Source organism: Rhinopithecus bieti, unplaced genomic scaffold, assembly GCF_001698545.2.
Source record: "Rhinopithecus bieti isolate Rb0 unplaced genomic scaffold, ASM169854v2 scaffold_77291, whole genome shotgun sequence".
NCBI classification, from domain to species: Eukaryota; Metazoa; Chordata; class Mammalia; order Primates; family Cercopithecidae; genus Rhinopithecus; species Rhinopithecus bieti.
This window is the reverse complement of record NW_016829743.1, coordinates 633,173-658,537: the sequence shown is the minus strand read 5'-3', so window position 1 is coordinate 658,537 and position 25,365 is coordinate 633,173. Positions and strand designations below refer to the sequence as shown.

At 44.6% G+C, this 25,365-nt stretch overlaps 2 protein-coding genes across 16 annotated transcripts in view; both read right to left on the bottom strand.

The window, feature by feature from the left end:
* Positions 1-2,759, bottom strand: part of DCAF8 (DDB1 and CUL4 associated factor 8) — a 48,825-nt gene extending 46,066 nt beyond the window's left edge. For 3 of the 15 annotated variants that reach the window (XM_017864819.1, XM_017864821.1, XM_017864822.1), the window contains exons 1-3: positions 2,104-2,465; positions 1,276-1,349; positions 504-681 (exon numbers count right to left, since the gene is read on the bottom strand). Coding sequence is in view for 1 of the 15 variants with exons in the window: in XM_017864815.1 (XP_017720304.1) it covers positions 2,262-2,643 (382 nt within the window). In the remaining 14 variants the exon portion in view is untranslated. Of the gene's footprint in view, positions 1-503; positions 682-1,275; positions 1,389-2,103 lie in introns of all 15 variants that reach the window. The other 12 variants (XR_001883951.1, XR_001883952.1, XM_017864815.1 and 9 more) reach the window with 10 other exon arrangements.
* A 13,537-nt stretch (positions 2,760-16,296) lies between these two features.
* On the bottom strand, positions 16,297-24,895 carry PEX19 (peroxisomal biogenesis factor 19). The gene is made up of 8 exons (XM_017864830.1): positions 24,786-24,895; positions 23,269-23,378; positions 22,683-22,848; positions 22,156-22,241; positions 21,780-21,941; positions 19,523-19,699; positions 19,254-19,298; positions 16,297-19,084 (listed from the first exon to the last, which is right to left on the bottom strand). Exons 1-8 carry the CDS (start codon positions 24,853-24,855, stop codon positions 19,001-19,003), a joined length of 900 nt encoding a protein of 299 aa, XP_017720319.1. The 5' UTR covers positions 24,856-24,895; the 3' UTR covers positions 16,297-19,000.
* Between the last annotated feature and the right edge of the window lie 470 nt (positions 24,896-25,365).

Sequence of the window (25,365 nt, the reverse complement as noted above, 5' to 3'; positions counted from 1 at the left end):
AACCAGAAAAATGTGTTTTAAGGCAAAATGGAAAAGAAGCATAAATTAATGTATAACTTATTCAAAGTTATATCAATGATGTGCAGAAGAAAACAAAACATTTTTTGAGTGTGTACCACGTGCTCTTAGATAACTAAGAGCTTTAAATAGATTCCCTATAATACTAACAATGACCCTGGGAGGTAAGCGGTATTATCACACTTTTAGAGTTGTGGAAATTAAGAGTCAGAGAAGTTTAAGTAACTTGCTCAAGGTCACATGGCTAAGAGATATTAGTCTAATATTTAAACCTTAAAATTAAATTAAAAGTCGGTCCAATCTCTAAAGACTGTCCTTTTCTCTTTATATGTTACTGATACACATACACACCATCACTAATCATTTTATTCCAGTACATAATTAGCGTTTTCTAATTCAGTCATCAAATGGAATAAAACTCACCAGCGTCACTCAATCTTTTCCCACTACAAATCATAAAGATACTAGGAATCAGCCAGGCCTACCTTCCAGTCACTTAGCTTTTCTGTCACATTCCATGAGCCTCTAGTCTCTGCTACCAGAAACCTGAAAGCTTCAGGAAAACTGCATTTATAAGTACGTTCTGACTCCCTTTTTGGCACCAAACCATGCTGCTGAATGCCCAGGATGTTTCTTCTGCTAACCAAGAATTCTTCAGACCAGCTACAAAAGAAAGAGCAGCCACTATTTATTTATTTATTTTTTTACAAAAAATTTCCCACTATATCCTAAAAAGTCGGAATTCTGAAATAGACTGGACTCAGACACCAGCTAAAGGCAGCATCACTCATCAATCCCTAGCTTTTAATTACAAGCAGCTAAATATTCTCCTCTAAATACCAAGGGATGACAACCCAAAGCTGTGAGAGGGGAAGAGACCTGATTTGACAACAGGCTGAACAGAACGCAGGCAAACTAAGTTCCAGTTTTTAACAACGTAAGAAATATGATCGACACACAGACAAAATACAATGAAAATGAATAAAGAAGAAAAGAAGACATGGGGTAGGGGGCACGCACTCACTCCTAGGCGTAAGTCATTTGAAGACATACAGCAATAGTTTAGGACGGAAAGACAAGAAGCCCACAGACAATTAAACTTGTAAAAGTAATTCAACCAGAGCTGGAACAAAGCCAAGAACAACACCCAAACTCTGGGAAACTGGTAGGAATTTTATGACTGTAGTGGTCAGCAGTTGAACATCAGGGAAGTCTGTCTTGAACTCAAGAATTTTAATGCCTCCAACTCCCACTCACCTTTCCTCCTTTTATCACTGAAGTAAGGCCAGGCTGAGCTCCTGAGAAAATAGGTCTGTCGATTCACTGAAGGACTGAGAAAAGTTAAAATTTACATGGCAAAGGTGTGTCTTCTACTGAACATAATAAAAATATTTATGAATACACTTCTGTGTGTTTAGGCCTTCTCAAAACTATTTAAAAGCAGAATAATTTATCTAATTCTAATTACTGAATAACCCACACGCATATGGAAATAAAATGAACCAACATGAAGATTAGAAGCCAGGCAAGTAATCTCCCAGCTCCACTAAAACGTAAAGTCATTTAAAAGGATAACCTGAATCTTTTTAACGCTAAACCATAACCAAACAACCTCTCAACAAGAAGCCACAGAGCAGAGGGGGAAATCCCGGAGAGAATGTGATAGCGCTAGTGCCGGTTTGTTTACAGAGACTCCAGTAACAATCATGAGTCAGAAATTCAAGCCACCAGATGCTTTCCAACTAACAGGGACCAAATGGGACCGTTCTAAGATATCCTAAAAGATTTGGGAGTTAGAGGAGGTAAACTAAGAGAATTATAACACAAAGGGTACAAGACCACAAGGCAACAACCGACTCCGGGATTCTTGGACCTCTGCCTTCCGTACAAAGTGCTGGGCCTGGGAACTTGGGATGGGGGAGGGGGACCCATTGCGCGGTGGCCCTGAGGTGACGGGGAGACGCAGGGCGAGCCATGTCCCTCAATCTAAGGGGAGAAATAGGAGCGCACAAATGGGTCACCCAACGAAGCAAGGCGTCCCTGTGAACTGTGGGGCTGGCTCTTGGGGGCAACCCCAGGGCTGACCTGAAGAAAGGACAACCAGTATTCCCGGCGATGACTTCGGGTCGGCGGAAGGAAAAGACCTGAGCGCTAAGAGCTTGGGAAAGGAGTCAGGCCCATCCTTAGGGGAAACCCGCTGGGGAGCGGAGGGGGGGCAGGCAGAGCTGGAACGAGACACAGACCGGGTAAGGTCAAGGGGGGGGGTGTCCGGCTGGGGCAGTTACAAGCACGGGAATCGGCGAGGCTCAGCAGCCTGCTTCCCGTCTTGGGTAATCCTTCTGCTAGCGGCTGCTCCGACTGTTCCAGGCCCAGCCGCCCCGTCCACTGCCACCACCAACGCCGCCGCCATCTTACACTGGCCAGCGGCCGCCACCACCACCGCCTCCGCTCTCTGCGCTTGCGCCTGCGCTGCCACGCTTTCCGGCCCCGTTTGCGACGACGTGCTCGAGAAGACTGAGGGAAGAGTGGTCGCGCAAGCTCACGGCTCGCAACCCTCCTCGCGAAGGACGCACAAGGGGCGGGGCTTAAGGCCAACGGAAAACAGAGGGAGGGGCGCGTGCGCATTACCGAAGAGGCAAAGTTGTTTTTGTAGTTTCTTCGGGCTTGCTTTTCTTGTGATACTCAAAACAAATGCGAGTTAGGGGCTTCCCAGAGTTGTGATAGAAATAAACTAAATTTCCAAGGGATTGACAGGCTACTTCCTGGATGATGGCCAATTTTGCCGTTTTTGAACACTGGGAACGAGCAATGATTGCCACAAGGATTTTTCTGAAAATCCCCGTTTCCTTTCAGGACTTCGTTTCCTTAAGTGGTTTCTATACTATCGAGGCCCATTTTCCCCTGAGAGTCTCCATTTACGTATTTTTAAAGAAGGGGCTCAGTAGCTTGAGGTGTAGCTATTCCAGAGGCTCTTTTCTGAAGAGGGGTGGTGTGGTAAAGGTTCCCACATCGGGTGATATGGGGTGACTGTTGTACTCTGTTTCGTTATGACACCTACAGGAACCGTGCAGAGGATTACTCCCAGCTGCCAAGCTGGGGAATTTTTCTTTTTTTTTTTCCAACCAGAAGGCCAGGGTGCAAAATTCTGACCCTTTCTCACCTCCCCTACCGCTACTCTCCTAGTCCAAGTCATTATATATTAAGACTACCGCAATAGAAACTTACCTCGTTTGTCTACTTCCATTATTGCCATTGCAGTTAAACATAAGGCAGCCAGAGTGATTTTTTAAAATGTAAGGTCTGGCCGGGCGTGGTGGCTTATGCCTGTAATCCTAGCACTTTGGGAGGGGGATGTGGGCGGATGCGGATCACTTGAGGTCAGGAGCTCGAAACCAGGCCAACATGGTGAAACCCGTCTCTACTAAAATACAAAAAAAAAAAAAAAAAAAAAAAAATTACCCGGCGTGGTGGAGAGTGCCTGCAATCCCAGCTACTTGGGAGGCTGAGGCAGGAGAATCGCTTGAACCCGGAGGCAGAGGCTGCAGTGAGCCGAGATCGCACCACTGCACTCCAGCCTGGGCGATGGAATGAGACTATCTCAAAAAAAAAAATGTAAGGTCGTATTATTTCCCCAGTCCCCACCTTGTTCAAAACCTCCAATAGCTTCCCATCACATAATAGAAGTCCAAAGTATGGTAGCCTTAGAGGCCATCAAAAAATCAGTTGCCTCTAAGAAGGGCCCTACATGATCTGATCCAGCACCTGCCTATTTATCTGATTCATCTCCTCCCACACTGTCTAGCTCTGTTCTAGCCTCACTAGCCTTACTGTCACTCCAATCAAAGCATGTCCCAGCCCTAGGGTTTTTTCCTTTTCTTGGAATGTCCATCTACTAGATCTTTACTAGACTTGAAGTGACTATTGAAATCCTACTTCCTAAGACAGGCAGCTCTTGACTGCTTTAACTAAAATGGAACCTCATGCCATTATTCTCCTCTACCTATCCCCTTACTCTGCACTGTTTTTTTCATAACATTTTCCCTATAACATTTAATCTAAAATTACATATTTGTAATCCAGCTATACTACTAGAATATAAATTCTTGAGGGCAAGGACTATGTTTTTATCATCTTTGTAATCTCAACACCTAGAAGAGGGCTACAGCACAAAGTAGTTATTTAATGCCCCACCATCCTATTCATTCTTTCATTCATTCATTGAGGTGTAGCTATTCCAGAGGCTCTTTTCTGAAGAGGTGTGGTGTGGTAAAGGTTCCCACATCGGGTGATATGGGGTGACTGTTGTACTCTGTTTCGTTATGACACCTACAGGAACCGTGCAGAGGATTACTCCCAGCTGCCAAGCTGGGGAATTCAACAACTATTTATTGAATTCCTGCTCTGGAAGGCCCTGTTCTATGTGCTGGGGCTGCAACAGTGAATAGAACCAAGATTCCTGCATTCATAGAACTTACTAGTGCAAGGGTTGGGAGCATAGGAGGAGGGGAAAGACACAGATAATAAAGTTATTAAGAGTACTGTAAAGGAAAATAAAGCAGAATAAAAATGGGTTACATGGATGGGTGTGCTCTTTTACATAGGGGGTTCAGGGAAGGCCCTTCTGCTGAGGTGACATCTAAATAAAGGTTTGAAGTGAGACGGTAAGCTATACATACTTGGGAAAGAACATTTCAAGCAGAAGAAACAACAAGGTAAAGACCCTACAGCTTGAGTGTGCTTGGCAAGGAAGCCACCGTGGCAAAAGAAGAGATAGGAACCTAGTTTGGAGAAACAAGATGGGAGCCAGATCACTTACGGACTTATGGACCAATGAAAGGACTTTGAATTTTATCCTAAGAATGCTGGGAAGCCATGGAGGGTTTTGAGTAAAAGAGTGGCATGATCTGATTTGTAATTGAAGATGTTCACTGTGGTTGATTCTTTGAGAACTCCCTATAGGGTAGCCAAATAGAAGCTAAAAGACCAGTTAGGAAGCTATTGCAGAAGACCTGCAAGACTAGTGTTGCAATGAAAGTGGTAGGATTCAGGATGTACTCTGAAAGTGGTAGAGAGGTGATGTGTTAATAGATTGAATGTGGGGTACAAGATAAAGACAAGAATCAAAAATCAGTAAAAAAGTACAAAAGTCAAAGTACAAAATACAAAAATCAGTTTGATTTGAGTAACTGGATAGTGATGTCATTTACTGAGATAGCGCATGTGGGGAGACAGGAGCAAGGGTTTTTTTTTTTTTGGCAGGGGGAACATCCAATTTTACTTCAGACATATTAAAGTGGAGATCCCTATTAGATTTCTGAATGGAGTTATTGAGTAAACAATTGGAAATATGAACCTGGAGCTCATAGAAGGGACAGTGAGAGGTATAAATTAAGGAGTAGTTAAGTTATAAATGGCATACATAGCCACGGGGTGGAGAGAAATCAATGTGGAAGAAAAGAGAAGCAGTTTAAAGACTGAGACCTCTAATTCTGAGGCATTCCAACTAATAAAGGTCAGAGAGGAGGAACATACAACAAAATTTTTTTTAAAAGAGTAGCCAGGAAATAGGAAGAAAACTCAAAAGTGAGGGGTCTTATAAAACAAACCAAAAAAAAGGCTTCAAGAAGGGGCTATAATCTCCATCATTCCTGCTCATAAAACAGGTTAAGATCACTGAAAATTGACCATCGGATTTGTAAAATGGAGGATCAGACCATGGCAAGTCATCTTAGTGGAGCTATAGGGATAGAGGCCTCTCTTTCTACCATCTGCTTTTTGTACCGTTCTGTGGACACGATGGTTATTACCATCGAATCAATTGCCATTATCACTGAATTGTCCCTTTCTTATTTGGGCTTTCCTATTTGAGGTTGTGATGATTATTATCCCTTGTGTATCTATCTTATCTCTCTAATCATTTATTCAATTAGCTTCTCTTCCCCTTCATTCTATGTGTTCTTTCAGTGATTGTATCCATTCTCACATTTAAACTACTGTCCAGGGCTGGGCACAGTGGGTCACATCTGTAATCCCAGCACTTTGGAAGGCCAAGGTGGGTGGATCATTTGAGCTCAGACCCAGCCTGGGCAACATGGCAAAACCTCATCTCTACAAAAAATACAAAAATTAGCCAGGCATGGTGGTGTGACCTGTAGCCCGAAGATCTCTTGAGCCTGGGAGGCAGAGGTTGCAATGAGCTGAGGTCACACCACTGCACTCCAGCCTGGATGACAGAGTGAGACCCTGTCCCCCCAAAAAAGAAAAACTACCATCTACATAATGATGACTTCCAAGTCTTTATTTCCAACTCAGGCTTTAGACTCACATACCTGATGGCCAATGGCACTTTTTTTTTTTTTTATTAACAGCTTTCTTTCTCCTTTTTTCTCTTTCCTTCTTTCTTTCTCTTTTCTTTCTTTCTTTTCTTCCCTCCCTCTGTCTCTCTTTTCTTTCTCTTTTTCCTTTCTCTCTCTTTTTTCTTTCTCTCTTTCTTTCTAGACAGAGTCTCTGTCGCCCAGGCTGCAGTGCAGTGGCACAATCTTGGCTCACTGCAACCTCAGCCTCCCAGGTTCAAGCTGTTCTCCTGCCTCAGCTTCCCGAGTAGCTGGGATTACAAGCACCCATCACCACACCCGGCTAATGATTATATCTTTAGTAGAGACGAGGTTTCACCATGCTGGCCAAGCTAGTCTTGAACTCCTGGCCTCAAGTGATCCACCCACCTCGGCCTCCCAAAGTGCTGGGATTACAGGCATAAGTCACCGCACCCAGCCTTTAACAGCTTTATTCATATAAATTCACATACATATAATTCACATACAGTTCATTCATTTGAAGTATACAATTGGCCAGGCACAGTGCCTCACTCCTGTAATCCCAGCATTTTGGGAGGCTGAGGCAGGCAGATTGCTTGAGTCCAGAAGTTCGAGACCAGCCTGGGCAACATGAAACCCCATCTCTACAAAATAAAATACAAAAATTAGCCGGGTGTGGTGGCATGCACCTGTAAGTCCCAGCTACTTAGAAGGCTGAGGTGGGAGGATAGCTTGAACCCAGGAGGCAGAAGTTGCAGTGAGCTGAGATCACACCACTGCACTCCAGCCTGGGCAACAGAGGGAGAGGCTGTCTCAAAAAGAAACAAACAAACAAACAAAAAGTATAAATTCACTCATTTAAAGTATATACTTAAATGGCATTTTCTGGGGAAAAAATGTATTCCTAGGTTAAAAAAAAAAAGTATACATTTCAATGGCTTTTTGTATATTCATAGATAGATACATGTGACCATCACCACAGTCAAATTTAGAGTATTTTCACCTCAAAAAGAAACCTAGTGCCTTTTAAGCCAATCCCCATTCCATCTTCCCATTCCCCCATCCAGAACCCTAAGAAACCATCTATTTTCTGTGTCTATAGATTCCTTTACCCTAGACTTTCATATGAATGGAATCACATAGTATGTGGTCTTTTGTGACTGGCTTCTTTAACTTAGCACAATGTTTTCTTTTTTTTTTTTTTTTTTTTTCTGAGAAGGAGTCTCGCTCTGTCACCCAGGCTAGAGTGCAGTGGCCAGATCTCAGCTCACTGCAAACTCCGCCTCCCGGGTTTACGCCATTCTCCTGCCTCAGCCTCCCGAGTAGCTGGGACTACAGGCGCCTGCCACCTCGCCCGGCTAGTTTTTTGTATTTTTTTAGTAGAGACGGGGTTTCACCGTGTTAGCCAGGATGGTCTCGATCTCCTGACCTCGTGATCCGCCCGTCTCGGCCTCCCAAAGTGCTGGGATTACAGGCTTGAGCCACCGCGCCCGGCCTGCACAATGTTTTCAAGGTTCATCCATGTTGTAGCATTAATCAGTACTTCATTTCACCTTATGGCCAAATAATATTCCATAGTGTGGATGAACCACATTTTATGTGTTCATCTGTTGATGAATATTTCAGTTGTTTCCACCTTTTTGCTATTATGAATAATGTTGCTATCAACATTAATATACAATTTTCTGTGTGAATGTGTTTTCATTTCTCTTGGGTATATACCTAGGAATGAATGGAATTGCTGGGTCATATGGTTAACTCTATATTTAAACATCTGAGGAACTGCCAAGTTATTTTCCAATGCAGTTGTACCATTTTACATTCCCAGCAGCAGTGTATGAAAATTCCAATTTCTCCCCATCCTTGACAACACTTATCTCACTTTTTGATTCTAGTCATCCCAGTGGTTATGAAGTGGTATCTCATTGTGGTTTTGATCTGCAATTCTCTGATGACTAATGATGTCGAGTATTTCTTCATGTGCTTACATAGGTCACTTTTATGTCTTTTCTGGAGGAATGTCTATTCAGATCCTTTGCCCACTTTTAAATAGACTTTTCTTTAAAAAAAAAAAAAATTTTTTTTTTTGAGTTAAAGTCTTGCTCTGTCCACCCAGGCTGTAGTGCACTGGTGCGATCTTGGCTCACTGCAACCTCTGCCTCCCAAGTTCAAGCAACTCTCTTGCCTCAACCTCCCGCATAGCTAAGACTACAGGTGCACGCCACCACACCCAGCTAATTTTTGTAGAGACTGGGTTTCGCCATGTTGGCCAGGTTGGTCTCAAACTCCTGACCTCAGGATATCTGCCCACCTTGGCCTCCCAAAGTGCTGGGATTACAGGCATGAGCCACCACACCCGGCCAAAAAACAATTTTTCAAGGAACCGTGTCTCACTATGTTGCCCAGGTTGGAGTACAGTGGTTATTCATAGGCACGATCATAGTATAATGCAGCCTTGAATTCCTGGCCTCAAGGGATCCTCCTGCATAGCTAGGACTACAAGTGCATGCCACCATGCCCAACAGATTTTCTTTTTTCTTTTTGAGACAGGTCTTGCTCTGTCACGAATACAGTTTATCGCAACCCTGACCTCCTGGGCTCAAGCGATCCTCCTGCCTCAGACTCCCGTGTAGCTGGGACCACAGGCACATGCCACCATGCCCAGCTAATTTTTTTTTTTTTAGAGACAAAGTCTCTTTGTTGTCCAGGCTGTTCTTGAACTCCTGAGCTCAAGCAATCCTCCTGCCTTGGCCTCCCAAAGTGCTGGGATACGGATGAGAGCCACCACACCCAGCCCAGGCTGTCTTTTTTTTTTTTTTTTTTGAGATGGAGTTTTGCTCTTGTTGCCTGGGCTGCAGTGCAATGGTGCGATCTCGGCTCACTGCAACCTCCACCTCCTGAGTTTAAGCGATTCTCCTGCCTCAGCTTCCCAGGTAGCTGGGATTACAGGCACCCACCACCACATTCAGTTAATTTCTGTATTTTTAGTAGAGATGGGGTTTCACCACATTGGCCACACTGTTCTCAAACTCCTGACCTCAGGTGATCCACCCGCCTCAGCCTCCCAAAGGGTTGGGATTACAGGCGTGAGCCACCATGCCTGGCCCAGATTGCCTTTTTATTATTAAGGATATATTCTAGATACAAGTCTCTTATCGGATATGTGATTTGCAAATATTTTCTCCCTTTCTGCAGGTTGTGTTTCATCATGATGTCTCTAAGGCACAAAACTTTTAAATTTTGATGTGTTCAAACTTATATTTTTGTTGTTGCTCATGCTTTTGGTGTCATATCTAAGGATCCTTTGCAAAACCCAAAGTTATGAAGATTTTACCTCTGTGTTGTCTTCTAAGAACTTTAGTTTTAATTCTTACTTTTATGTCATTCATCGATTTTATCTTTTGTAAATAGTGTGAGGTAAAAATTGAACTTCAATCCTTTGCATGTGGCTATCCAGTTGTCCCAGCACTGTTTGTTGAAAAACTATTATTTCCATATGGGATGGTCCTGGCACCCTTGTCAAAAATCAATTGACTATAGATATGAGTTTATTTTCTGGAATCTTAATTCTATTCCATTGATCACCACATCGATTCTTGTGCCAGTTCCACATTGTATTTTTTCTTTCTTTTTTTTAGGACAGGATCTCACTTTATTGCCCAGGCTGGAGTGCAGTGGTGTGATCTCGGCTCACTGCAGCCTTGACCTCCTAGACTCAAGTGATCCTCCCACCTCAGCCTCCCAAATAGCTGGGACCATGCCTGGCTAACTTTTTAAAATTTATTTTACATAGAGACAAGGTCTCACTATGTTGCCCAGGGTAATATTGAACTCCAGGGCTTAAGGGATCCTCCTGCTTTGGCATCTCTAAGTGCTGGGATTACAGGCATGAGCCGCTGCACCCACCCTTAACTTTTTTGTAGAGATGGGGTCTCACTGTGTTGCCCAGTCTGGAGGATTTTTTTGTATGCAAGATAATGCCATCTGTGAATATAGTTTTGTCTCTTCCTTTCCAATCTGGATGCCTTTTATTTCTTTCTCTTGCTTAATTGCTCTGGCTAGAACATTCAGCACAATGCTGACTTGAAGTGGAAAGAGTGAATATCCTTGTGTTCCTGATATTGGAGGAAAAGTATACAGTCTTTCACCATTAAGCTATGATGTTAGCTATAGGTTACTCATAGGTGCAATTTTATCAAATGGACAAAGTCCCCATCTATTCCAGCCAATGGCACCTTAACATTCCAAAACTGAACTCACTTTTGCTCTACCTTCTATCAAACCCAAACTGTTCTGATTCTTTTTTTTTTTTTATTTATTTTATTTTATTTTATTTTATTTTATTTTATTTTTTTCTGATTCTTGATATTTCTTAGTTGGCACCACTATTAACCTGTCTTAGGTTGGATTCTCTAAAAGCAGAGCCCGAGAAAGTGATTCTGTACAAATGGTTTATTGAGGGAGTGCTCTCAAGTAAAACCTGTAATAAAGTGAGGGAAGCAATGTAGGACAGGGGGGAAAGTTAGCCAAAGATATAGATTCAGATGGTAAGTTTAGCCTCCACTAGGAACTCTGGAACATAAATGGCACCACATTTGTCCTACCTTGACGAAATGGGGAGGAATTTTGTAATTTTTTTTTTTTTTTTTTTGAGATACAATCTCGCTCTGTCATCCAGGCTGGAGTGCAGTGGTACAATCTCGGCTCACTGTAACCTCTGCCTCCCAGGTCAGGATAAATTTTTGCTTTTTCTAAAATGGAAAAGGTTCAGTGTAATCAACTCACCATCAACTGTCTGGTTGTTCTCCTTGAGTAGTACTGAACTGGGGGTTCAGCATTGGTCTCTGTTGCTGACAGGCTGAACACTCAGCAATAGCAGTAGCTAGGTCAGCTTTGGGTGAGAGGAGTCCATGTTACTAGGCCAATGACTAGCGTCCATCTCTGTCACCATGGTGATTCTATTCATGAGTACACTGTGCAAGCACTGGGATAGCTGAGGTAGTTCTGATAAATTCATCCTGTCCAACATGGTGAAACCCTGTCTCTACTAAAAATACGAAAATTAGCCAGGTGTGGTGGCAGGTGCCTGTAATCCCAGCTACTCGGGAGGCTGAGGCAGGAGAATCGCTTGAACCTGGGAGGCGGAGGTTGCAGTGAGCCAAGATCTCGCCATTGCACTCTAGCCTGGGCGACAAGAGCCAGACTTTGTCTCAAAAAAAAACCAAAAAAACAAAAAAAAACAAAAACCAAAAACATCTTGTCCATCTGGTTACTTAGTCCTTTGCTGGCAATGCTTTAATAGGCTCCACTCTCCCTGGCCCATCCAAATGCTCTTCATCCAACCTTGTCACCCATTTTTAAATCTTGTTTCTTCCAGGCCCCTGACCAGCAAAGCCAGTGACCATGAGTTCTTGTATAACTTTATCTCCAGCCACTTTTTTCTTTTCTCAAAGGAAATGATACAAGTACATTGCCTGAAGCCCTACACATTAAGATTTCCCTCATCTTTGTCTTTCATGACCACCCGAGTAGGTCTCAGTGAGAGGCTGTAGTCCATCTGGCTTGCCCCAGCATAACAAGGCAGTCTTACCCATAAACCAGGCCTAGAGTTTTTCCTCCTTTGTAAGGTGGTTGAAGGAATTTTTGTATGGCCAGAGGCATGAGCTAAGAAAAAGGTATCAGTGCACCAGAGGTAGGTGACATGGGAGTGCTGGGGCCCCTTGTTCAATTTAACTTACTTGTGCCACTAAGTTTGCTTGGGCTTCTTCCCAAATGTACCATTTCCATTGTAAGATGGTTTGCTGCTGTATACACCCAACCTCATGACTTGGAAGGTCTAATGATAACCAGCTGGTTATATGGGCAACTGGTCACATAGTCACTTGATATCTCATGGCCAGGCACTGAGTCTCTTCCAGGGCCTAACAGCAAGCCAGAAAATGCATTTCAAATGGTCAAACTTTTTCTGCTAAAAATGGCATCACCTTACTCCAGAACCCTGGAGGTCTGGGCTGGAACCCTCCCTCCTACTGGGTATTATCAAAGAATCTACAATCTCTTTTTTTTTTTTTTGAGATGGAGTCTCGCTCTGTCACCCAGGCTGGAGTGCAGTGGCCGGATCTCAGCTCACTGCAAGCTCCGCCTCCCGGGTTTACGCCATTCTCCCGCCTCAGCCTCCCCAGTAGCTGAGACTACAGGCGCCCGCCACCTCGCCCGGCTAGTTTTTTGTATTTTTTAGTAGAGACGGGGTTTCACCGTGTTCGCCAGGATGGTCTCAATCTCCTGACCTTTCGTGATCCGCCCATCTCGGCCTCCCAAAGTGCTGGGATTACAGGCTTGAGCCACCATGCCCGGCTAGAATCTACAATCTCTTCCTACCACAGATACCTCTAGTACAATGGAATTTTCCAGGTGATATGGCCCCCTGGACCTGTTGCAGAGCTCTTTCTTGCATACCCAAGTGCAGAATATGCTGCCTCCAAAACTGTAAGAGGCCTGCAATAACCTGTACTTTACTTTAGAGGTGATGTTCCAGAATGCTTCAGACCACTGAACTAAAAATTTCACCAATGTCACAGGCCCCTGCATCTTTGCAGCATTTATCCCCCACCGCCTTGAGTATATATGTCTAACCAAGGAATCCAGTGTACTTGACACTGCTTGGTTGTCGGGTCTGATTAACATATCCTTAATACCTGATTAATATAACTTTTTTGTTTTTAAGACGGAGTCTCACTCTGTTGTCCAGGCTGGAGTGCAATGGCGCGATCTCAGCTTACTGCAACCTCCACCTCCCAGGTTCAAGTGATTCTCCTGTCTCAGCCTCCCAAGTATCTAGGACTACAGGCACACGCCACCACACCCAACTAATTTTTGTATTTTTAGTAGAGACAGGGTTTCACCATGTTGGCCAGGTTGGTCTCAAACTCCTGACCTCAGGTGATACACCCACCTCAGCCTCCCAAAGTGCTGGGATTACAGGTGTGAGCCACCATGCCGAGCCAGATAGTAAATATTTTCAATTTTGCCGGCCATATGGTCTGTGTTGCAACTACTGCATTCAGTCATTGTAGCACAAAAGCATCCACAGACAATATGTAAATAAATGATAGTTGCATGTTAATAAAACTTTATTTGCAAAAACCGGTAATGAACCAGATTTGGCCTGTGGGCTGTAGTTTGCTGATCTAGCTAGATTAGCAGCTACATACCTATACAACAGCCTGTTACTTTGTCCAGTAAAGAAAGCATATCCAACACAGCACTGTCATTGGGACTACTACTTGCTTAAGTTTGTAGTATTTCATTGTTATTCACTATAGGCCATCTAGTTTTTGCACAGGTCAAACAGCTGAAACTGAATGTGACTATAATGGAGATAACACTCCTACAATCTTTGTCTTTAAGGGTTGAACTAATCTCTGCCATTTTCCCCAGAACACAGTATTTTTCATTTTCTATCTTGGCAGAGGTGGGGGTGCAGTTTTAGGAGCATGGCCTTTCTGCCAAAACTGCTAAACATGTTCATTCTGATTATACATTTGGAAATGGGGGAAATGATCATAATGTGGGGTTTTTGAACGCACTGTAAGAGCAGGGTTAGGGGTGTTGAGGGGAAGACACTGTGGTGGTACTTCGGATTCCTGGGTATCAGTGCCAACTCAGAACCCTGTAACCCTGTTTCCCAACTCAAAAACATCTACATATTCTTTTCCTAGTGTTTGGTTGTGATATTTTAAAATATATATTTGGTCTTCAACCCCTTTTCCTGGAATATAACTTCTAAAATCCTTGAAATCTTCAAAGTGATGTCTTATTGTATTCCAATGAGTTCACTGATGGTTGCCATCCCCCTAGGTAGCTTCAGGATGGGGGCCAGTCAACAAAAAGACTAAAGCAGTATTAGAGGGTTGGAACTTTCAACCCCACCCCCAAACCTCTAGGGAGGGCAGAGGGGCTGAATTTTAAATTAATCACCAATGGCCAATGGTTCAACCAATCATGCCTACATATAAAGCCTCCAAAAAAACCCAAAAAATACAAGATCCAGTTGGCTTCCAAGATGTAAAATACATGAAGATTTCTAGAGTGAGGGATCCGCAACACCTGGACCACGAACCAGTACCAGTCCATGGCTTGTTAGGAACTGGGCCTCACAGCAGGTGAGTGGCAGGTGGGCCAGCAATATCGCCTAAGCTCCACCTCCTGTCAGATCATCAGCAGCATTCGATTCTCAGAGGAGTGCAAACCCTATTGTGAACTGCACATGCGAGGGATCTAGGTTGTGTGCCCCTTATGAGAATCTAGCTAATGCCTGATGATCTGAGGTGGAATAGTTTCATCCTGAAACCATCCCCTGACCCCCGTCTGTGGAAAACTTGTCTTCTGAAACTGGTCCCTGGTGCCAAGAATGTTGGGGACCACTGTCCTAGATGGTGGCATGCCCAGAGAAGGAATGGAAGCTCTGCAATCTTGCCTTATACATCTTTTCATCTTTTTTTTTTTTTGAGAGATGGAGTCTTCCTCTGTCTGTTGCCCAGGCTGGAGTGCAGTGGCACAATCTCAGCTCACTGTAACCTCTGCCTCCCTGGTTCAAGCAATTCTCCTTCCTCAGCTTCCCAAGTAGCTGGGACTATAGGCATACACCATCACACCCAAATAATTTTTGTAATTTTTTTAGTAGAAACGGGGTTTCACTATATGTTGGCCAGGCTGGTCTCGAACTCCGGACCTCAGGTGATCCACCCGCCTCGGCCTCCCAAAGTGTTGGGATTACAAGCGTGAGCCACTGGGTCCAGCCATGTTTTCATCTATATTCATTGTAATATCCTTTAAATAAACTGAAATATGTGTTTCCCCAAGTTTTGTGGGCCACTCTAACAAATTAATCAAACCCAAGGAGGGGGCTGTCGACACCCTGACTTATAGCACAGGCAAAATAACCCAGGAATTGCAATTGACATCAGAAGCTGGGGAGACAGTCTTGGTGACTGATTAACCTGTGGGATCTGACACTGTCTCCAGGTAGACAGTGTCAGAATTAAAGGAAATTAGAGGATATCCAGCTGTTATCCACTGCAGAATTGCTTGCTTGTTGAGGGGAGGGAAGTCCACACGTGATTACAGAAGACTTCTGTGTTGCTCATTGTGGTGTGAGAACAGAGGATGAACAGTGCTTTTCCACTCAATGATTAACTGATAAATGGCTCTTTCCATTTACAGTTTATGAGTCTAAGAGTTTATGAGTCTAAGAACTATCTCAGGCTTAAAAACTGGACAAGAAATTGGGACTTTTCTTTGAAGTTTCTGATTTCAGCCTTCTGTTCAACCATTCTTGATCTCCCTTATACATAAGAAGGCAATACTCTTCTTGGTTGCCCATCTATCCTGCTCCTAGGACCACCCACATTCCGTTAGCCATCTCCACTTTGACCTTGCTACCCTTAGGGAAATGTACTCACCTTGCTTCTGAGAGTTAAGTGTTGCCATCTGGCCTCTGCTATGTCAGGATCCTATCATTCCCCCACTGCTACTAGGAAACCAATTTCTTTTACATCTTCTATCAGCTTCAATCTACAGAGACAGCCACTTCTAAATTTCTCAAAGATGTTGGTAACCCTTCATCGGTGCCTTCCCTATTGTCTTTATTAAAAAATAATTCCCAGGTCTTTCTGGGGTATATAGTCAGCTCGTGGGTTTACCAGTGTTATGTAACATTCATTCTTGCATATCCACTTCCTCTAAGTCTTTTGGTCCTTTTTTGTATGGTCTGCCATCTCTACTTTATTCAATATGGGCCAATGTTTTCTCCTAGCTCCCCAAAGCCATCTTAACATCATATTGTAACTGCCTCATGGGGCTTTGACAAGACCTTCCAGAGTCACAGGAAAATGTCCCAATTATCACAAAGTCTGTATCAATTCAATTCTTAATTCATGAAGCCACCCATACAATCATAAATTTGTTATCTAACACATTTAATTTTGGAACAAAGGAGCAACTCCTTTAGAGTTTGGGAGTCGCATAAATATTTCATATACAGCTTAAACCTATGCTTTGTAATGATTATTTTTGAGCAGCAGAAAAGGAAGGCTAGAGAAATGCTAGAGATGTCCTTACTTAGTGACACATTCTTGCTGAATAACAAGTTCTCTGGAAGTGAAACTCAAATAGGAGAGAACAAGAGGTACAGATAGGTATCAGTGCTGCTAGGATCTTCAGAGAGATGGAAGGCCCCAGAACAGTGCCACTCAAAGGTGATTTGCAGACTTGTGCTGGTCTGTGTACATATATATATATGTGTGTGTGTGTGTGTGTGTATATATATATTTTAACCAGTCTGTGACATGGTGAATAGAAATTGAAAGTGTTTAAAAACTTTTTAGCATTTTAATGTTGCCGTGATATCCGAGTACAAGATCAACGGACTTAACCTACAGAACAGTCTGGCCAGTTTGGGTGCTGTCAAACTTGCCTGGTGGGCAGCACACAGTGTGAACTCCATACTTGTCATGGGCAATAGGAATGCATATTGATAAGTGAAGCACTGGAAAACAAAAAACCTGGTCCTTTACCATACATAGTTTGAGAAAGACTGCCCTAGAGTACCATACTTCCACCACAAGTCCTGGAATAATTCCAAAAGTTTTTGGAACAAAGTGTGACCTGAGGTCAACTTGCTCACATTCTATCAAATCAAAATAAAAATGAGTACCTTGGGAATAAAGCTAAAGTGGACTAGGGCATCTATTTAGATTCCTGGAGTAATCCCTGGCTACGCTAGCAGAAGTGAGAATCTGTAAAGGAAAACTGGTAGGACAGGAGGCACAAGGTTCATAGACAAGGGCTCTTTTGTTCTTCCCTCCTCCTCTCTATCCTTGTCCAGTTTTTGGCTGGAGCTTTAAGGAGAAAATAGTGACACTCAGGCCCCATGACTGTATCACAAGTCTACCTGTACTTTCTCCATCTCTTGCAGAACAGAGAAGTTTCACATTCAGATCCTGGCTCTTCCATGCTCTGGTAAGGTATAAGAGTTGGAATTTCCCAAATAGCCTGAGGCCTTAAGAACATTTCCTTCCTAGTCAATACCATAAAACATGTAAGGTCTTCAAGGGGTGAAAAGTTTTAACCTAGGGGCAAGTGATATGTCAGAAGCTCAAAGTGACTCATAATGAACGTGAATTTGCTCTGGAGAGACTTATCTTCTGAGTGAACCAGGACAGCTAGTTGGGCTGACCACAGTATCTATGGGCCAAGGTCCATAGACCCACTGGGAGCCACAGGAAAAAAAGCCAGGTCAGCTCAAAGAAAAATAATTTAGAAAACATAACAATATATTACTAACATTAATAACAATAATGTAAAATGTTAAATTATAGTACCACTTGAAGGGCTTTCTACATTGAAATACTCAAGGGAACATGAGGAAAGATGGCCATCCAGTCTCCTTTGCCAACTGAGGTGCAGACTAAGTTGTAGAAGGCGGGTGGCGATGGAACCCAGCATTACAATATTGTGTAGAACTAGTCTCCTAATATACCTCACTCTGCAACTTACAGAAGCTGAGGAATATCAGAAAAAGACCTGAATGAAAAATAGGCCACACTCCTTACTCAGATATTTATTATATTCTGCCCCATGGGGCCTTGCAGGAAAAGGGACCCAAGCTATACCCCTACTCCTTTCCCAAGCTACTTTCCTGAACCAAGGGACAGGATTCTAAGAGAATCATGTATCTCAATAAGCCAGAATGTATCCGGGAAAGAATAGCCATTAATTTCCTAGACCTGACACTGGGTTTATTTGTGTCTGCCAGGAAGAGGGGGAGTCAGTGAGAATGGTAGACGGACTAGATGAGGGGAAATAGGATGGGCCCTTCTTTATCACAGCTTGAGCTCAAAAAGGTTGGGATAAACAGGTATTTAAAAGAGAGGAGGTAAGAGGGAGGACAGGCAGGAGATAGAGGAAGGTCAGGGGCTGGGTTCACCCATATCACACAGCATTGTAGGAAGAAGCAGGGTAACAATTTGAGTTCTCAGGCTGGAACAGGGAGGTGAGGGCTCAGCACCTAGAGAGAGGAGAATCCTAAGGCCTCTCTTTCAACTCTATTGTGATTAGATGCAAAAGCTCTTTCCCTTTAGAGAATTCAGAATGGTCTGTCTGAAGGCAAGAGAGCATAGTGACAGACCTGTAGCCCCAGCCCAGGCTGTTTCTCCCCATTCCCAAAGGCTCTGCCAGGAGAACTATAAAAATACAGAGTCCCAGGACTCTGTCCCTCCTCCCCAGATCCAAGAGAGGGAGTAGAGACAAGGCACAAAGACCCTGGGCATAAAGATGAACATCAGTGTGGCCACATATAAAATTATTTTGAGAAAGGAAAGAAAGTGCATGCCCCAAAAAGGATGCCTTCCTTCACCTCGCAGGTAGCTGGAACTTTGATAGTGGCAGAAACCACAATGGAGTAGGGGTCACAGAAATGGTCTCTGAAACAGACCCTATTCCTAGACAGAGGAAAAACCTCAGCTGGTATGGCACAATCTTGAATGGGATGACAGAGGGCAGCGGGCAGACTTCTCCCGCAGATGACACTCCTGCCTCAGGTCCCAATGGTTCTGCTGACTCCAGATGTTCCCCATGGCTGGGACTGAGAGAGGAAAACGTGTTGTGTTTCACATGATCAGACACTGTTCGCCACTGGCACCTGGTGGGCCCGAAAGATTGAGGGCATCCAGGTCAAAGTTGAGGCCAGGAGGCTGGGGAAGAGATGAAGGGACTCAGATAATTGCTCATTTTTTAGGACAGACCTTCTGAAGATCCATCCCCAGGAGCCACAATTATCACCTTAGGTGGAATCATGAGAGGTTAAAGAATTCTGGAAATTGGGGGCTCAGATTAAAATCCAGAAAAAGAAGACATACTCACCATCTCTCCAGCCAGCTCTTTCGGAGGATGGCCCAAATCCTGTAGCTAGAAAATAAGGAAAATGGAACAAGAAATAGAGAAAAACCCAGAAAATAACAGAGGATCCAGAAAAGGAATCTAACAAATCATCTCTCTATTTCTTCTGAGAGAGAGCACAAGAGAGGATCCCTCCTTCACCTAGGTCTAGCAGTACTGCATCCTTCCCAGATACCTCCTCAACTGAACACCTAAATGGACAGCACCAGTAGGCAGAGGGCAAGAGGCCTTACCTGCTGCATAAGATCCAGCACCATCTCAAAACGAGCCTTTTGAGTGGTCTCACTGTCTGTGGGGGTCTCTGCCTCGAACTGCTCACATATTTTGCACATGACGCTGTGCTGCTCCTGATATTTTTCAAACTGCTCTGGAGGTAGAGATTCCCGATGACTCTGCAACCATTCTGGATACTAAGAAAAGAGAGAATGGGTGGAAAAGAATTAGGTGAACAATGCATATGGATGGGTAAGCAGAACAATGTGATTAAAATGTGAAAGGGAAGGGGACGTAGAAAAACGAAAAGCTAAATAAGTAATTTCATCATGAAAAGTGGCACTGACTCCAACCAGATCACCTGGCCATGTTAGCATTTATGGTCACCAGAAATTGGTAAGCTTCTGTAAAGAGCCAGGGAATATTTTAGGCTTCGAGGGCCACATATGGTCTCTGTTGTGTCTTTTTTTTTTTCTTTTTTCTTTTTTTTTTTTTGAAACAGAGTCTCGCTCAGTCACCCAGGCTGGAGTGCCGTGGCTCCATCTCTGCTCACTGCAAGCTCTGCCTCCTGGGTTCACGCCATTCTCCTGCCTCAGCCTCCCTAGTAGCTGGGACTACAGGCGCCCGCCACCAAGCCCGGCTAATTTTTTTGCATTTTTTTAGTAGAGACGGGGTTTCACTGTGTTAGCCAGGATGGTCTCGATTTCCTGACCTTGTGATCCGCCCGCCTTGACCCCCCAAAGTGCTGGGATTACATGCGTGAGCCACCACGCCCCTTTTTTCTTTTTTTTTGAGACAGAGTTTTACTCTGTCACCCAGGCTGGAGTACGATGGTGTGATCACCACCCACTGCAGCCCCGATCTCCCCAGGCTCAAGCAATCCTCCCACCTCAGCCTCCCCAGGTAGCTGGGTCTACAAGTGTGCACCACTGTGACTGGTTAACTTTTTTGTATTTTATAGAGACAGGGTTTCTCATGTTGCTTAAGCTGGTCTTGAACTCCTGGGCTCAAACAGTCTGTCCGCCTTGGCCTCCCAAAGTGCTGGGACTATTGGAGTGAGCCACTATGCTCGACCGTTGCCTATTTTCTTTGTAGTTTTTTTCAAATGACCTTAAAAATGTAAAAACCATTATTTGCTTGAGAGTTGGATTTGGCCCACTCAGGTCTTGGCCTGCTGACTCGTGGTCTGTATTATTCATTACACACTTACCCACGTTTCCCTGTGTCACTGAAAAGCTTCTGTTCCACTATTTTATCTCTCCAGAAAAACTACTATACACTCTTTAGCCAGGTATGGTGGCTCACACTTGTAATCCCAGCACTGTGGGAGGCTGAGGTGGGAAGATCACTTGAGCTCAGGAGTTTGAGACCAGCCTGAGCAATATAGTGAGAGCTAATTTCTACAAAAAATACTTAAAACATTGGCCAAGCACGGTGGCGCACACCTGTAGTCCCAGCCACTCAGGAGGCTGAGATGGGAGAATCACTTGAGCCTAGGAGGAGGAGGCTGTGGTAAGCCAAGATCGTGCCACTGTGCTCCAGCTGGAGTGAGACCCTGTCTCAAAACAAAATGATACAACCACACATATAAGCTCTTTTATGGCAGGGACCATCATTTAAACTACTCTTACACTGTTCACATCACAAAGCCAGTAAGTAAATCCTCAGTTAATTCTTTTTCTTTTTGAGACGGAGTCTTGCTCTATTGTCCAGGCCGGAGTACAGTGGTGCAACCTCAGCTCACTGCAACCTCTGCCTCCCAGGTTCAAGTGATTCTCCTGCCGCCTCCTGAGTAGTTGCAATTACAGGTGTGAGCCACTACGCCCGGCTAATTTTTGTGTTTTTACTAGCGACGGGGTTTCACCATGTTGACCAGGCTCGTGTCGAACTCCTGACCTCAGGTGATCCACCCGCCTTGGCCTCCCAATGTGCTGGGATTACAGGCATCAGCCACCACGCCCAGCCAAATTCTTGCTGGAGAAATGAAGTCAGAAATGCAAGACTGATTAGACCACAACCCCAGAGTCTTGAACCAGTTTATAGAAAACTAGAACCGAAGGATTTCCTCTTATACCCCAAAAGTTATACCCCTTATACCCCAACATACAGTGTGACAGCTTTATTCTCTCAGAGACACAACTCTCCCCGCCTCAAATAAATAAAGGAAAAAAGCAGACTCAAGTTACTCTTTCTGCAGGCTCTCAGTAGACAAAATAGCCCACATGAGTGGATGTGATGGAAAATGAAGAGAAAAAGCAGAAATGGAAGTTCACAAACCTTTTCTGTGATCTCCTTCAGTGATGGGTACAGCACATCCTTGGAAAGTAGGTTCTGCATAATACTCTGCATGATGGGGAGGATGTTCCCTTCCCCATCCCCTTCGTCCATGCCTAGCCCCTCCATGGCCTTGGTCAGCTCTTCATCCGACATGCCAGAGTTCTAGATAGGACAAGTAAGAGGTGAGCAGGTATACCACCTTCTTGGGATGCTCACACTCTTGTCAGGTGGGAAAGATAAACTACCTAAACTTGCCTGTAACAAAACAAGACAGGAACAGACTTGGGACGATACTCAAAGCATCTGTCTTTTGAGACTCTGCTGGAGAAGTGTCTGAGAGTGGACCCCTTGTGGGACCCTACTACTTTCTCCTCACCTGAAGGTCAGTGGCATTTTTGGCTAATCCACTTAGTGTCTCCTTTAGGCAAGAAGTGAATTCTTGTTGGGAGGTCATATCACTGCCTAGGAGAGATTAAAAAAGCCAACGTCATTTAGGAATTTGTTTCCTTGCCTAGACTGAACTGGTTACCAGTTTGGATATGAAGCATTTACTAGTGAATCATTATCACTCCCCATCTTGGAAAACTCTGTGGTTATCTTGATAGTCTTTTCATACATCTGTTTAATATACGGACTCTGTGTCAGTTTATTCTCCATGATGATACCCACAATAACACGGTGACCTTTCAAATGGTCAGTTTTGAATAATCTTTTCTATTATTTTCTAACCTATCTCACCCCTTTTCATTAAGAGGGATTTCCACCCCTTCTCTCATTGCCTTTACCCATTCCATGGCTGTGACATCATGATTGCTATCAACTTCACTACGAATTCTGGTGTTTTCAGGCAACAAAGACTTAAGAGTCTGTTCAGATATTTCCATGTATCTATGGTCTCCTCACCCACTCTCCCCGCAGCCTCCGAGAGCTTTTGGAACTGCTCCACCAGGTGGGGCTCTTCCTCAGCCAACTCCTTCATTGCCTTCTCGAACTCTGCAGTGGCTTGAGAAGCCAGTTCACTGTCGAATAGTTCCTGGAAAAACTTCTCTTGGGAAGCGAAGAGGGCATCCTGCGGGGGAAGGGTGGCTGAAATGCGTCTCTTACTTAGAACTATAGTGCACCTGGCCTCTGATAGAAGCCACAGGCAGTAGCTATGGGAAATGCACCTCCCTCCTACCCACTTCCACTGGACATTCTAACTACTGCTCCTAATGAGGATAGCAAAAAAGGCATCTAGTCATTGAAGGAGGGTAGGGGATGGCATACCAATCCAACCATTTAAACCTACTATTTTATCAAGGAACTCTGAGATTCCTCCACTCAACCTCAAGTCCTTATTTCACAAGGACTGAGGCTGGCAAGAGCACTCACCAATGTGAGGCCAAGGTACCCTCCCCCATTCCCCTCTGGCCCATAGGGGCCTGCCCAACCTCTGCTCAGAGCTGCATGCCCATCCCCTCCCCATCCCTTAAGGGGGTGGAATTTATACTTTGGCAGTGTCTCCTGGCGATCTCTTCTGGGGCTCCGAAGCATCAGGGGCCGTGGTGGTAGAAGCGGGTGCTGGGGAGGGTTTGGCTTTATCGAAATCATCAAGAGCACCTTCAGAGACAAGAGACATGGTGTGTGTGTTGGCGACAGATGAGGATGCAAGCAAGGCTGGGTGGTTTCTGGGCAAAGCATTAGGAATATGATTTTTCAAATTGCCAACTTTCCTCAATTTTCCTCCTTGAGGCCCCCACCTCCCCAGACCACCCTTAATGAGCCTCCTACTTCCTTCCAGATTACCTAATTTATTGTGAGCAAAGGCAAGAAATCCCTTATGGTGGAACAAGTATCCATCTCAGAGCTGGGAGGAGAGGATTAAAAATTTCTGCAGAGACATCTCCATCTATAGTGTCTCCCTTGCCACATCCTAATGATTCCCTAGAAATCCCATACAAATACCCAACAGGAGTAGAGAACACAGATGTCTTCATCCCTCTGACCTCACTCTGGAGCTCTAAAAGGAATAACTTGGTGAGAAGGCACATGACATCCCACCCAGCTTCCTGTTGGTACTGGTACCAGCACAGACTGAGGGACCACATACCACACTCCATGGTAAGGCATTAAACTACCTTCTCTTATTCTCCAGTTTAGTGCTCTCCCACAACCTCCTAGAGCTCCTTTTGGTCTGATCTTTGCAGATAACCGTATGCTAATTTACAGTCACTTGGCATGCCTCAGCGTTTCTGTTCATTTTTCTGCCTGCCCACATCTCTGTGATTGAGCAAGAGATTACAAATTCACCTCTGCCCTGAAAAGCCTGTGTCCTTACCACCATTCTGCTTGCCAGGCCCAGGGAGAGAGCACTGGCCCCACTCTGGGCAGGAAGTCAACAGGGGAGTGGACAGTAATGCTAAGAAAACATCCACCGTCTTTCAGGAGGGTGAACTGTTTTCCCCTGAAATCGCCACATCCTCAGTTTCTCAAAATAAGGGAAAGGAGTCCGCTTGAGCTACTAACAAGATGAAAGAACTGTTAAGGGGCCTAACGAGAGAAAGAGAAAAGGACTACGAGGAGAAAAGTGTCTTTCATGTCAAGGAAGACAGGACGAGGCACAGCAGGATGGGCCATGAGCTTGCTAGAAGTTAATGTAAGCAATCAGTGAGTGCGTGGTTCGCTACCCAACAAGAACCAAATGCTGCTGCTGCTGCTGAAGTTGGACTTTAAGAACTTAGTAACCTAAAGAAAGAGGAGTTTGGAGAGGTATCATGAAACGCCGTCCTGCGGAAACATCCACAATCTGGACCTCTAGGGGACCCCAGGTGAGTTCCCCAGCTCCAGTCGCGGAGGTGGGGCAGGATGACCCAGAGATTTTTGGGGGGCTCGCGGTCAGACTCTCCGCCCCCATTTAACCTTTGGAGATCCTCTCCCGCCCCGTCCCTAATATCTCAGGTTCACTTAACGCCCGGAATGGGTCCTCACAACTGCCCTCTTCGGGCCTTTCCCACTATGGGCTCTTACTTTCCAGAAGCTCCTCCAATTCCCTGTCTGCTTCTGCCCCGACACCACAGTCTTCCTCAGCGGCCGCCATCTTGCTACTTCCGACTTGCCGTAGGAGGCGGGACCCCTCGGCGCCACCACGCCCTCCACCCCTTCGTTCCTGCCCTCTTCTGCCTCGGGCAACCAATGGTATTGCTGGCCAGTGCGGAACCGCCATTTTTAAAGGGCCAGGAAGCTTTGAGTTTTGTTTTGGGTATTTTCCCCTTTCGCCTGTGAAACATAGAATTAAGGATAAGATAGTGTTATTTTCTGCCTGGTTTTAGAGGCCCGGACTCCTTTCAGCTTCCCAAATTACCTGGCGAAGCTCTTTCATTATTTCTTCCTGAGCTATGAGTAGGCCAGATTGAGAAAAACTGCCTACAAATAACCAGAATCTATACATATATAATTGATACGACAATTATGGTACATAACATACTACTTTCTCTCACTTCTTTTGTGTTTTGAGACAGAGTCTCGCTCTGTCGCCTAGGCTGGAATGCAGTGGCGCTATCTTGGCTCACTGCAGCCTTGGCCTCCTGGGTTCAAGCGATTCTCCTGC

Coding starts and splice junctions, on each gene's coding strand:
- PEX19 (XM_017864830.1), bottom strand. CDS start 24,855: ATGGCGGCCGCTGAGGAAGACTGTGGTGTCGGGGCAGAAGCAGACAGG. Junction 19,299..19,522: donor TGCTGGATCTTATGCAGCAG/GTAAGGCCTCTT, acceptor CTTATTTTCTAG/CTACAGGATTTGGGCCATCC. Junction 19,085..19,253: donor AAGAGCTGGCTGGAGAGATG/GTGAGTATGTCT, acceptor TCTCTTCCCCAG/CCTCCTGGCCTCAACTTTGA.